This window comes from Podarcis pityusensis (genome assembly GCF_964106645.2).
Source record: "Podarcis pityusensis genome assembly, chromosome: 10".
Taxonomy (NCBI): Eukaryota; Metazoa; Chordata; class Lepidosauria; order Squamata; family Lacertidae; genus Podarcis; species Podarcis pityusensis.
Genome location: NC_138035.1, coordinates 30,755,397 through 30,769,656, shown reverse-complemented (window position 1 = coordinate 30,769,656; position 14,260 = coordinate 30,755,397). Strand labels below are relative to the sequence as shown.

General features: G+C 46.1%; 1 protein-coding gene across 2 annotated transcripts in view; it reads left to right on the top strand.

The window, feature by feature from the left end:
• Positions 1-2,095: 2,095 nt before the first annotated feature.
• The window catches only part of SUN2 (Sad1 and UNC84 domain containing 2), a 31,911-nt gene continuing 19,746 nt past the window's right edge, over positions 2,096-14,260 (top strand). The window contains exons 1-5 of one of the 2 annotated variants that reach the window (XM_080971381.1): positions 2,096-2,553; positions 6,291-6,457; positions 11,574-11,770; positions 12,773-12,910; positions 14,160-14,255. In XM_080971381.1, the coding sequence (XP_080827507.1) occupies positions 6,327-6,457; positions 11,574-11,770; positions 12,773-12,910; positions 14,160-14,255 (562 nt within the window). In that variant the 5' untranslated portion in view covers positions 2,096-2,553; positions 6,291-6,326. Of the gene's footprint in view, positions 2,554-2,894; positions 3,099-6,290; positions 6,458-11,573; positions 11,771-12,772; positions 12,911-14,159; positions 14,256-14,260 lie in introns of those variants that run through there. The other variant, XM_080971382.1, reaches the window with a different exon arrangement.

Sequence of the window (14,260 nt, the reverse complement as noted above, 5' to 3'; positions counted from 1 at the left end):
TCGCCAAAACCAAAATTCTTACTTTTGGCACGAAAACTCGGAAGCCTTTCTGGAATTTTGAGGGCCACTCTATTGAATATTGTTCAGCATTCAAGTATTTGGGTATCACTTTTCAGCATGGGCTTAGCTGGTCAGCTCACCTAAATATGACCATCCTGGCTGCCCGTAGAACCATCAAAGCCTTGGAGAAATTCTTCTATGCAAAAGGCGGCCAGTTGGTTCCACCAATCAGAAAAGCATTTATCAGCAAAGTCCTCCCGATGTTACTGTATGGGGTTGAAATCTGGGGGTGGAATTTAAAAACACTACAATGGCTGGAGATTCTGCAAAACTCTTTTGCACGAAAGATACTGGGCCTCCCCAAGGGCTCAGTTGCTGCACAGTTAAGAACAGAACTGGGCCTCCCCTCCATTGTTGCGAGAGCCCACATTAGAATCATTAGTTTTTACTGTAAATTAATCAATGCCCCAGGTTCCCTACTAGCTAGGCAAGCCTTTTTAACTTGTTCTCATACCAACAAATGGTCCAAGGCCATGGAGACTATTACTACACGCTACTCCCTCCCAGATCTCGACACGCTGTCATCTTGGGACCAACATAAAATCCGGGCCTGGATTCTTACAAGAGACGAGGCCATGGACCGGGCACAGTCCATTACAGCTCGCCTCTCCATGTGGCTCCCTAAAGTGAAAGTGGTAAGATCACTTGCCAACTACTTGATAGACCTGACGGAGCCCAATTTGAGAAGAGCGTTTACTATGGCCCGTTTCCATTCTATACCCACGGCCTTCCTGCAGGGGATTTACTCTAAGACCCCTATTACTCAGCGTTTATGTCCATGCACAATGAATGAAGTAGAGGACTTCATACATTTCTTTTTCTACTGCCCTATTTATGAGCCAATAAGACCTAAGCTCCTCCTCTTGATCCCGTCCACCATTACATCTAAGGAAGACTGTTTGAAATCGCTTCTTGTGGACGCAAATCCCCAAATTTCACGTGGGGTGGCAATCTTTATAGTGCAGGCTCTGAAACTCAGGGCTACTCTGACTGGGTAGTGTGTCCTAGACCTGGACCTGTTTTAATTCTTTTTATTACTTTTTCAACCCAATGTGCCGAGCCTATTTTGGGGCCATTTTATGTTTTATATACATCCGCATTTTGGATTCTTGGCGCTGGCAACTAAATCCTTACATTATTGTCTTAGGGTAATTTAAATGTCATTACGCCAGTAATATCGCTTTGAATTTTGTTTGGTTGCTTGTCTCTAGTATTTTTGTCTTATTTTGCTATGGCTGTATGCTAATGCAATAAAGGTTTTGATTGACATTGCAATGCAAGAGGCGGACGTGATAGGTGTAAACTTCGCACGCCCCTTTCTTAGTGGGCGGCGAAGGAGGGACTTGCGCTCAGGAAAAGGAGTTTATATATATTCATGAATATATATATATATATTCATGTTTTGGTGTGTGCCTGCTTTTTCAGGTCATCCACCTTCAAATGTGTATTTTCAATAAAATACTGCTGCTGCTTCAACTCTGCCCAGACTTTATTTCAGAAGGGATCCTAGGATTTAAGTCCTGGGGGACCAGTATTTATATCTTACATCCCCCTCCACTTTTAACATGTTTTATTGACAGGATGCTGCATGGGCTCCACATTAGAGCAATACTTTCATTAGGGCCAACATGCTTTTCTAAAAAATAAAAAAGCGTCCGGTTTCGAGTTTCGTCAGAACTATTCATCATGGTAAACGAGGAAGAGTATCTCAGCTGTTTCATTTTATTGTTTTAATCCCCGTCCAGAGAAGTCTACTACCGAACAGCATTGCAATAAAAAATAAATACGCTTTCACTTTTCCTGCTGGACTTTTTTTGCGATACTCCCCACAACTGCTTCGAGCAATTTTAAAAAATATTACTGTTACTGTACAGTACTGTGTTTTATTGTAAATTCTGCCCGCTAGAGGCGCTTTCCCCGCGGCGGCCTTCCTAATACGTCTCAGCCTCCAAGGGGCGGGGCGGAGGAGAGGGGCGGAGCCACGGCCTGTCGCAGCTTAACCCGCCGCCGGGGCCGACCTCCTCTTACGCAACCGGGCAGCTGAAGCCAGGAAAGGGAGATGGCGAGGAGGCGGGCCCGACGCGTGCTTTTTGTTTAAACCCTCCAATGGGCGCAGGCCGTCGGGAGAGATTGACGGCGCGGGTCAGGTGCGGCTCTTGCCAATAAGCTCCCGCTGCTGGGATTTGACAGACGCACGCACACAAAACCCGGGCCATATTGTCGCCGTGCGGCTTCTCTTTAGCGCTCGGAGCAGGCGGGACCGGCGGCGGCAGCAGCTCCTGAGGATTAACTTAATTAATTGCAAAAAAGGATCCAGCAAGCTGACCTCGCGCACATCCCCGCGAGGCAAAAGGGCTCTTGAGGGCTTGGGGTTTATTTCCCATCCTTATTGTTGTCGGCATCTCGGGCGCTTTGCGGGATAAGTTTGTGCGCTTCAGGAGGAATCCCGGCTTGGAGAGGCAGAGGACAAGAGGAGAGCGGAGAAGAAAAAAGGTGGCGCCCTTTTGTTTCGTCTTGTTTTTTCCTCTGCCCCAGAGTCAGGCTCCCCTTGTGCTGCTGCCCCGAGTCCTCCCCGCCCCATTCCCCAGAAGTCACCCCAGGCGAGCCCCCCTCGCGCTCAGCCGCCCTGCCTTGATTTCTTTCCCTGGCCCGGAACAAAGCGCCACCACTTCTCCTTCTCTGCCGCCTCTTTTAATGTCCCCCGTTTAAACAACAATATGAAAAGACGCTCCGAATTGTCTCTCCGTTTATCTCTCGGCTTATCCCCCCCCCCCCCGCCCCGTCCTTGCAAGGAGCAGCGACGACCCGCCTCGCGCATGCTGCTTTTGTTGTTGTCCTCGCGAGGCACTGGCAGCTGCGGCAGATCGGAGGGACTTTTCCTTGGCGGGGAGACGCGTTGAGGAGGGGGAAAGAGGGGAGCGGCCCCATCCCGGGAATGTTTTGCTTGGGTGTAACGCTCCTCGAGTTCGCTGGGACTTTTTCTTGGAAGACAGGGGCCGCCGCCGGAGGAGGGTGTTGCAGGGAGCAACGCGAAGCGGGTAGGGAAATAGGGAGCAGGGTGGGACTTCCTGAGGACGCGCTCCCTCCGCCCTCCCCGCGTGGCCGCCGGCAGCGGGTAACTCAGGACGCTTCATTCGACTGTTTTTATTTCCCCCCTCAGATCTGCTCCCGGGTCCCGCTCGCTCTTTCTTTTACTGTTTGTAATTGGCTTTGAGTGGTCCCTTCAGAAACCGTTAGCCCTGCGACCGGTAACTTGCAAAGGCAGCCCTTGCCAACCTGGTGCCCGCCCTCCATAAAGTTCAGGACTACAACTCCTATCGCCCCTGACTATTGGCCGTGCTGGCAGGGGCTGAAGGGAGTAATAATAATAATTTTATAATTTATTCTCCGCTCATCTGTCTGAGTTTCCCCAGCCACTCTGGGTGGCTCCCAACAGACTATTAATATTAATAACAATAAAGCGATAAAACATCAATCATTAAAAACTTCCCTAAACAGAGCTGCCTTTAGATGTCTTCTAAAAGTTGATAGTTGTTTATTTTCTTGACATCTGATGGGAGGGCGTCCGAGGGCACTCAGTCCACAAGCGAGAGAGTTGTTGCTAGTGATGAATTTTAAAGGGGGTGGAGAGGGAGGTTCATACCCCCTTGAAAGCCTGACTTCAGTGATGGCTCATTATTAGTGGGGGGGGGGGGAACGGGACTTTTTTGAAGAGTGTTTTTATTCATTATATTTGCTACTCCACCCCTTCCCCATACAGAACTTGTGAGGGTAAAATGGCACCCTGAGTTCCGTTGTGGTAGGTTGGACTGGAAGAGTGAAGTGACTGGCCCAAGGCCACCCAGGTAACTTCATGACAGGATTTGAACACAATCCCGGCCGCTACCACTAGTCCTTGTCCAACCATGATGGGGAAGCGGATGACAATGGACATTTTTGGACTTCAGTTCCTGTCAAGACAGCCAGTGTGTTGTAGTGGTTACAGGGTCAAACTAGGCTGAGAAGTAGATTAGGCTGAGAGGCAGTGATGGGCCCAAGGTCACCCAGTGAGCTTCATGGCCTAGTGGGGGTTTGAACCCTGATCTCCCAGGTCCTTGTCTGACACGCTCACTGCTTTACTGTACTGACAGCCTTTGCTATTATACTTTGTTCAGTGGCTTCTGCACATGTTCCAAGGTTAGAGAGTCAGCCTTTACATTGGGAGCAAGTTTCAGGACTTGTTCTTTCTTCTTGCCCTTGCAAAAACCTGAACTGGGCCCTGAAAGGACTCCCTTTCCCCCAGATGTCTCAGTCATTCTCCTTACTGGGGAGGGTGGGGGTGAAACTTGGTAAGAAAGGAAGGAGCAAGGCAATTTGGCACATGCATAGGAAGTAACTTGACAGAGGTCCCTTATAATCTGCTGCTTTCCCCCTTCCTGTTCTGAAAGGAGGCCAAAACTCATCCCTGGAGTTAGCATACATGCTTTCTATTGTATCCCCCCAGGGATAAGTGCTGTTTCCTAATAGCACTGAACAGATGCCTTTGTACTTTTCTTTTGCTCTTTGGGATTTGATGTAAATGCCTCTTTACTTTGCGCCCACATGGAGTGGGGAGAAGTCTCTTGTGGGCTGCTGTAAAATGATGGAAAGGGGTGTGTGGAGCGTAATAAGCCCTGTTTGCAGTATAGTTCTAGGCAAGTACAGGAACAGCTTGAGCATCCTGCTTCTGTGGAGGGAAGGGATTTATTTTTAATTTTTTTACAAGGATCCAGGGAAAGGGATCTTCTGCAGGCAAGCATGTGAACTGTCAGGACGCCGTTTTGCCAGTGTAGCCCTGAAGAGAATTGGCCGCATCTCCCAGAATAGCTGTGGTGCAGGATTACAAACACAGGCTGGCATAACATGATCAAGATTTGACTGGTTTTGTTATTGAAGTTTCATAAGTGGTTGCCTATGAACAGCCTGGTGACTGCTTGCTTGTTGCTGTGATTGTAGAGAGCCAGGGAGGCAGACTTTATAACCGTATAAGGGGTGGATATTTGAGCAGAGTCAGGCTAGGTTTCTGCTGTTCGGACTGTTTTGCATCTTGGCAGGCAAATCTGCAGGGCGGCTGCCTGGTGGTGTATAAATACAGCCGCTGCCAGAGGGTCACCTAAATGAGCCTGACTTAAGTCTGAGATGGCTCTCTCCTTGGCTGGCCTGGGACATGTGTTCTTTTCTTGGCCAAGAGCTCTGCAGCTCCCTGCCAAGTTTTGGCTCCTGGTGCTCTGAAAAGGAGCATGTGATTCATATGTCTGCTGGTTAGAAAGTTGAGCTCACGTGCTCAGGCCAGCCAGACGGAGGCTCTAGTGAAGGGGCCTGTAAGGTAGCAGGAACTTCTAAATCTCAGGTCGCAGTTCCTCCTGCTGGACAAGTAGCAATGCCCCTAATCCTCCTGTTTCAAGTAGAATTAGTAGATCTGCATCAGTTACCCTTTTACGAGTGTTTTCAGATGAGCTGTTTGTGGAGCATTCATTCTGATCTGCTTGGATGGCGGTCAGATGACATTTTGTCAAAGCAAGTGTTAGCCCAGTGCATTTTTCCATTGCTTTCCTTATCACAAAAGGTCTGATTTGGGGGAGGAAATGGGTTTGTTGTGCGAAACCTCCCACACATACCAGCCTAAACTTGTTAGTATGTGATTGAATCCCAAATGTTTTTGTCTGGAATGTGGCCATGAACTCTGATATTGCCACTTGCTCAACAGAGTGGAAGCTAGAGAGGGTTCTCTGAGTGTGTAGAAACTAGCCTACTGTCCGAACATAAATTTTTCATTTAGTTATTCAGCCCGCTTTTGCCTCTGGCCCCACCCACCACTGGCATATGGTCCTTGGAAGGTTGCCCAGAAGGAAAAGTGGCCCTTGGCCTGAAAAGCTTTCCCATCCCTGATCTAGATGACCCCAAGGTCTTTCCAACCCTGTGATCCATCAGGGTGGCTGTTATATTCTTGCTATACCTCTAAAACTTACGCTGTCATGCCAAGGACAAGACTCCTGCCCTGGACCCCAGACTAGCTCTGCATGAGCCTGACCCTGGGATCTGTATATTTTCAGGAGTGCTGGGAATTGTAGCTCTGTAAGGCTTAACTGCATTTCCCAAGTTTATTTGGGGGAAGCTGTGTGTTTTAATTGCACAGGGCGAAATGTCACTGTGGCTGTCCCAGCTGCTGAGTTTGTGGACCTTATGCTCTCTTCTCTCTATTGCTTCCCCAGGTATCTTGACAAAGGTCTGGTGGTTTTCCTTTGACCATGTCCCGACGAAGCCAGCGCCTTGGAACTGTTCGTTATTACCAAAATGAAGATGATGACAACAGCAGTAATAGTGGAGGGAGTTCATTGCTGGGTAGTCAGCACATCTTATTTAAAGACGGCTCCGATAGGTAAGTCAGAACAAAGCAAAAGGGAACCCACACCTTTCCCTCCCTCCTAAATGTTGATACACTGCCAAGTTTCTCTGCAGCTCATTATAAAACATTAGCTTGTTATTGCTGCCTTTCACATCCAAGGGTTGCAAGTGATATGTAACTGGCATGAGCTGGGGATAGGAAGAGGCATTTTGTGTTGTGGGAGAAACTCACAGCATCTTGCATAGTGCAATCCAAATTCACAAATTAGATAGATAGATATTGCATTTTGAAAAATCACATTTTGCTTTTAGACATTTGGTTGAGAATTTTCAGCACTGAAAATTGTATTCGGACCTCAAACTGGAATTCAGATTTATAGAGCTGAAGCATGGTTGAATTTCAAATCTGAGCACTGCTGTATTTTTAGGAATTTTATTGTTAATATCAAGCAGGGCCCAAACAGGTTTAACTGCAATATTAATCATAGCTATATTGCCTGGAGCTCTGACTCTGCATCCTTCAAAGTGGTTCTTAGAAGACTCTCAACTTGATTCTCTTCCTACGCAGAATTCCAGTATAATTCTTGCCACATTCTCCCACATCTGACTTGTGATAACCCTCCCTGTTTCCACAGTTTTTTTCCCAAGCAGCAATATAGCCACACCTTGTCTGATGCACAGCACATTACTTGATTAGAGGAGAAAGGAAGTGTTGCAGTAGAGGAGAAGTAATTTTTCTAGTTCTTCAGCTTTGCTGGATGTGACATTTCCAAAGTTACAAATCGTATTTATTACAGAGGTCTTAAGGCCCTTCAATGTGTTATTAAAAAATAAGTGTAGCACTAGAGTTCATCCTAGCCTTTTAAAGAATGTACGGTGCAGCAGTCAGTTGGCACAAATAGGTGGTTATGCTGTGGGAAACTTACGTTGCTTTGAAAGAAAATAAAACTTGACAGGGCCCATTTTCAAAACCTGCTTTATATGTTTCACTTTTAGAAAGTAGCAGTAGCTTAGCACTACAATGGCACAGCATGGGGAAAATATTTATTTATTTATTTATTTATTTATTTATACATGCATACATACATACAAACAAACATACCCTGCCTTTTTTCCTTGATAGGACTCAAGGTGGCTTAGTTAAAAGCAAGAGCCACAGAAAACATCCACAAAATGCACCATGAAAAAAAGAGAAACCTATCCTCTTTAAAATGGAAAAAAGTTATTGCTTGTTACAGCTAGGGAGTTCAGTCGCTTGTCAGCCATTACTGATGTCACATGGGCTGGCCACTACAAGTGCCCACTGTAATTGCATTTATTTATCCACCTTTCCTTCATGAAGGTCAAGGTGGTATACATTGCTCTCCTCCTCTCCATGTTATCCTTACAACAACCCTGTGAGGTAGGTTAGGTTTCCAAGGTCACCCAGAGAAGGCTCACGGCTGAGGGAGGATTTGAACCAGAGCCTAGTCCCACACTCTCACCACTGCACCACACCTGTCACCATGTGAAGTGGCCTCTATTTGCTGGTTGTAACATTTTTACTGGTCCTCTGTACTTAGGAGGAGGAGGAAAGGTGAAATAACTGACTGACATATGCAATGACACATCCTGCGCTCTCTCTCTTGAAGTTTGAGTCCAAAAAAAGGTCAGGGCCACAGGTTCCCCATGGCCAAAGAAGTTCAGTTTACAAAAAAGGCTGAGGGTGAGGGGAAGCTGTGCTCCTTGTTTTTCAGGCAAATGGCTTGTCAGGATTTTTCTCTTCCCCCTCACCCCTGGCCCAGTCAGTTGGCAACCCCATTTTCCATCTAGGAGTAGCTATTGCCTGACTCCTGAGGCGGGGGGGGGGTAATGCATTCATGTGCTGCTTGTGAGCTTCCCAGAGGCATCTAGTTGGCCATTGTGGGGAAAGGATGCTGGACTAGGTGGGGCTTTGGCCTAGTCCAGCAGGGCTCTTCCATTCCTCTTTCCTTCCTGTTCCACCACGAGCAGCTGCTAGACGCTAAGCCATCCAGGAAAACCGCAGCTGCTGCAGAGGAAGCAGGCAGGAAGTAAGAGGTGGGAGAAAGAGCAACCAGAGCAGTCTATTTGTGTGCTGAGCACATCTTCTCTCGCTTTGCAGAAGATCCGTAGGCAGCTAAGAAATGTTGTCATCTGCCTCTGCTCCCCCCCCAACTTTTAAAAATCATTTTTTAAATAGGCCAGGCAGAAATAGCTGCTTGTGCTATTTAAAAATGCACTCAGCAGCAAAGTTGTATATCTCTGTATTACCCTGGGCATTTCTCCTAATTCTGCATGAAAAAACCATGTTCTGGTTTCTTCCTGTAATGGAAACACATTGTTGATCCCTCAGTGGCTATTTCCTGAGCCGTCACACCTAATCTACAGACAGAGAGGTGAGACTGGAAGTATCTATCATACCACAGCAAATATGAGCCACTGGTTTGGTGAGGTTATTATTGAAATTTTAAAGTGCGGGTGGGCAACCTGTGGCCTCAATATCAATTTTGTGGCTCCTGAAATTGCCTCATTCTTCTATATTGTCAGGGGTTATTCCTTTCCTCTTTGTTTCCTTTTATTTTTTTATTTTGGCCTGACTTCTTAAAGTGTGTCTCCCCTCTTTCTATGTAATTTCAGAACAATTGGAAGGATCTGAGAATGTGTTTATAGGACACTAAAGTCAGAAAGGAGTTGCTTTCGCTTGCTTTCCAGAACATTAGCTGTATTCTTCTGTTGTATAAAGCTCCCTTGTATCCTTACTTGAGAGTAACCCTGTCAAACCCAGTGGGGTTTGCTTCTGAGTAGACCTGCATGGGATTGAGAGAGCTAACCTCCAGTAGTTTTGATGACCAGTGGTAGGCAGCCCCTCAACAGATTGTCCCTGAGGAAATGTGTCCCTTGCACAAAAAAGGCTGTCTGGCCCTGTTTAAAGCTTCAGGCCTCGTAACACACTTTTAAACTTCTGGGTTGCCCCAGTTCATCTGCAGTCCATCAGTTATATGGTTCAAAACATGTATAGTGTGTACAAGTGCCTGGATTGAGACATTGCTCCAGTGCTGGCATAAGAAAAGGAATAAAACAAAGCCACCCACAGAGAAACTTGTTCTAGGATCCTTTCCCCACTTGGAGCGTCAAGCATGCCCCATAATCCGAGAATATTTTGGGGTGTACAGTATAGAGCATGGGTTCCCCAAGGGAGCCCCCAACCTGATTTCACCCAGCCCTCTTTGGGTTCCATCATCTATTCAACAAAGAGGAGAAAGGGCTTCAGGCTTATGCAAACTGTACAACTGCAGCTCCTTCCGCTGCAAGATCAAAGCAGAAGGGGGAATGTTTCAGCAGATGTTTTAAAGATATGCAAAAGGTAGTCTGTGCATTTTGCAGTGGCTATTGCATGCCTGCCTTTCAAAGTTTTGAGTTTCTAAATAGCTTTAACTTGGGGCTTGCAGTTTATCTGTGCATGATCTTATTTGCATTCTTCTGCAGAGATTCTTTTTAATAAAAACAAAAGCAAGCCAAATGTCATACACAAATGATAGCTGGTGACTTGTTGCTTTCATCTTTATCTCACCCTTTCTCCAGTGCACATAGGTCCACCTTCCCATTTTATCCTCACAAAAATGTCATGTGGCAGCTAAGACTGAGAATGTGTGACTGGCCCAAGGTCGCCTAGTAGGAAGAGTCCCTGTTGTCATGGTGGCTGCCCAAATGCTCCTGGGAAGCCCACAAGCAGGGCTTGAGCATAACAGCACCTGCCACACATGTTCCCCAGCAACTGGTCTCCAGATGCATACTGTCTCTGATACTGCAGGTAATGCATAGCCAGCCACCATGATTACTAGTAGCCATTGAGCTTCACAGCTAGGCAGGGATTTGAACCAGTCCCTCTCTGGACCAAGTTTACAGTTTACAGCTTACTCCCCTTTCAGAGTATCTCACCCACCTGCAGTGCACAATTATCGCCACATAATGGACATTCAAAAGCCAGTTCTAATCCCTTTCAGATCCACACTAACCTTGAACACGCATCATTTCCCTTTTTCTCTTTCTGTCCTGTTAAGTTCAGCCCCCAGATGCATGGATATGTCTGTTAAGTGGTGAGAGTTTAGTCATTACATACTACCAGCTTCATGTGTGTGAGCTTTGCCTTTCCCACACATTGATTGATTAAATTTGTATCTTGTCTTTCCTCTGATGAACCCGGGGCAGTGTTTGTGGGTTTATTCCCAGCTCTCATTTTATCCTCATGGCAACCCTGTGAGGTAGGTAGGAATGGGAGAGAAAATAGATAGTTTGCATTTAAGGGCTGACCTGCTGAATTCACACTTTCCGAAATGCAAGAATCAAACACAGCCATCCTTCAAAATTTGCAGTTCCCTGGATTCTTCAGTATAGTTCTACAGCCAAGTAATATGTCAAAAATTGCAAATATTAGAGGAATATATACATAACTGTGAAAATAGCATACAAAAATGCATATATCAGAGAAAATTGCTTTGCAAAAATGTGCTTATTGAACAGAACTGGATACAAAAACGTGTACATTAGGAGAAATTAGCACTACAATGCTGATGAATTTAAAATAAAAATTCCAAACTGACATGGAAGTGTGGAGAACTGAACTTAAGACTGGAAGAATGAGAAATGGTTGGATTCACAAACGTCTCAATCAACCAGTTTGTTTCATGACATAGTGGGGATTTATATGCACGAAAGCTGCCCCAGGTCATTTGACCCTTTAAATATATACCTAGTTCTCTTTTTCTGTCTTAGAAAAGACTGCACAAGACACTCTGTTTAGAGTTTAAACATAACACATTATTTTACCTGGCATACTAAAACATATTTACATGCATTTATTTATATATCTGGGACTGACAGACGTATGAGACTTTACAGACTTCTTCTGAGGCACATAGCAGCATACAACAAACTCACTAACGCTCTACAGTTGATAACAGACGTAACTGAAAAAACTGCTCACCGCGGTGACATCATAGAATTCTATGCTACATTAACTATTTCCGTAGCATTTTAGATGCACCACTCCCACATGAACCTGGTTCTTCCATTTCTTAGTCCACCATTCTAACCACGATCACACTGACACACATCGGCATGACAATGTGTTCCTTTTTTTACTCCTGCAGCCGGAGCCTGAGAAGGAAATCGAGCAGTGTGAAGCGGCCATCTCCGGCTCCTAGCCTGGGAAGCAACCCTGCTGCCCATACCACCTCCTATTATAGCGAATCTGTGGTCAGCGAATCTTACCTGGGAGATGGCAGGGGACTTTCTGGCAGAAGCAGCGCCCTCTTGGATGATCCACTAGACCGCAATTCTTACTGGAGTGAGTATTTCTTTTCTGCTTAAGCCGAGGTTGGGGAATCTGTTGCCCTCCAGATGTTGGTGGACTCCAACTCCCACCATTCCTGGGCGTTGGCCATCCAGGCTAAAGGGAGTTGGAGTCAAACAACATGGGGGGGGGGGGATACCAGTCTCCCACCTAGTATAAGCTGTAGAGAGGTTCTATATGGCTGCTTAGCACCCTCCCCAGCTACTTCTTACTTATTCTGAAATATTTATATCTGCTTGCTCTGCAGATCATATGTATCTTTTTCTGTTAGAATTATATAATATTATGACTGCTCTATTTATATTGATAAGAATCAGGGTTGTGGGTTCAAGCCCCACATTGGGCAGAAGATTCCTGCATTCCAGGGAGTTGAACTGTGTGAGCTTTGTGGTCCCTTTGAACTCTACAGTTCTATGATTCTAGGTATACTAAATGGTTATGCTGTGAATTTCATGGTATTGTTGTGTGTGATGTTGTTAGCTTGAAGAACAAAGGCCTTCAAAGTAGGAAAAGAATTTAAATACACCAGCCTTCCTCAACCTGGTGCCCTCCAGATGTTTAGGGCATCCCAGCATTCCTGTCCATTGGCTGCGCTGGCTGAGGCTGCTGGGAGTTGGAGTCCAAAACATCTGGAGAAGAGCTTGCATCCGCTTTGCTCTTCCCCAGGTATTTTAAGTTGTGCAGAATGGCAGCCAAGCCACAGTTTAGTTGAGGTTTGTGGTTAAGGTTTCTTCTCTTTAATCACAGCCCGTAGTTGTAGGACAAACCTTGGCTACAGGTTATAGTTAAGGGAGGTAATGGCTAATTTGACATCTGGTGGGCGTAGCTTGCCCAAATCTGTCTCATGGGTCAAATCAGGAGGTCTAGCAAGCCAGATTGGGTCCAAGAGCCATTGGTTCTCCACCCCTGGTGTGGACAATACTGAGATTGATGGTCTGATCCAGTATGATAAGGCAGCTTCCTGTGTTCCTAAAGAAGTTCCTCTTTCCTGGCCAGGTGAGGAGTTGTCAGCGAGGAGGAGGAGAGGTACTGGAGGCTCGGAGTCCAGTAAAAAAATCAATGGGCTGGTTGAAAGGAAAACCTACGACACCTACGCCTCATCATCTGGCTACTCCTCTGAGGATGACTATGCAGGTACAGAAGTGCTCTTTGTCCCAAGGCAGTAGCAATGATGCTCTGTAATGAGAAACCTCCCAGGGGAGAAAACTCCTGTAAAAAAAATCTTCTTGCACCAAGCCCTGTCCCGCAGCATAGACTGCTTTGAGGTCTCTTGTGGTGATAACAGAGATAACCCTTTCACAATGGGCCCTTTGCCTGTAGTGTCATCCTAGATTTGCAGCTCCTCTCATACCCCGGCAAACCTTTGGTTCTGGCATCAGTCTCCCACCCACCCGCTATTCCCTCATGCTGCAGGAAGGCTGCTCACTTTTGTAAAAAAAGAAACAATAAAATAAGAACGACATGAAACATAATGCAATAATCCAGTTACAATTAAGCGAGCTGCAGCGACAAGAATTTAGATGCCCATACTGGTCTTGTGTTCTAGGGTTCTGTGGGGGTGGGGCAAGACCAGTTGCTATTTCTGCAGCAGATCTGCCTCTCCAGCATCCTAGAGCTGACCAATCGGCATGAAAGGGAAGCTTTTTAGTTGCTGTATGCTAAAGGAACACTGAAGGAACACTGAAAGCACATTTTTGCTTCATTTTGAAGAGAATGGTGTGCAAGTTCTGTTATTCACAATGGAACTTCACAGGAACCACAACTTAAGTCACTCCAAAGGAGAGAGCTATGTGCACAGGAAACAGTAGTTCTAGCTGAAGGGCAGCACATGGAGGTCTGCGCTGAGAGTTGCAAGGCATCCCTAATTTTTATTACTATTACTATCTTAGAAGGTTGTACAATATTTGAAGGGGTGAGACTGTGGGGGGGGGGGCATGGGTATGACTATAATGAAGGAACCCTGCTCTTCTGAATTTGCCACTATGCTACTGGATGCCCAAGACACCTCACCCCATATCAGGGCAAAAAGGTGAGTTTTCATCTGCTGAAAAAATGACAACAGTGTTGTGATTGGATGGGCCTGAGAAGGGAGGTTGTTTCAAAGGTGTGAGGCCAGCACAGGGAAGACCCTCCCATGTGCCCCCTTCCTCACTAGGTGTAGGGACGAGCACCAAAGCTTCCCTTGCACTTCTTAAAACTCAGGCAGGTTGGTAAATGCTTTATCAGTCCCCTCTGTTTCCTTGGACAGGTTTCTTCTACTTTGGGAACCAAGGAAATAGAATCATAAAGAAATAGTGTCTTTTCCTTACAGTCAAAGTGTGTGAGGGCGGGAGGAAGAAGTGTTGTCCTGTTTGCTGACAAACCTATACTCTGTTTCCTTCAGGTCACACCTACTTAGACCAGAACACTTCTGGTTCCGTGCTGAGGAATGCAATCTCCAAAGCAGGCTCTTTTCTGTGGCTTGTGCTTACATCACCAGGTAAA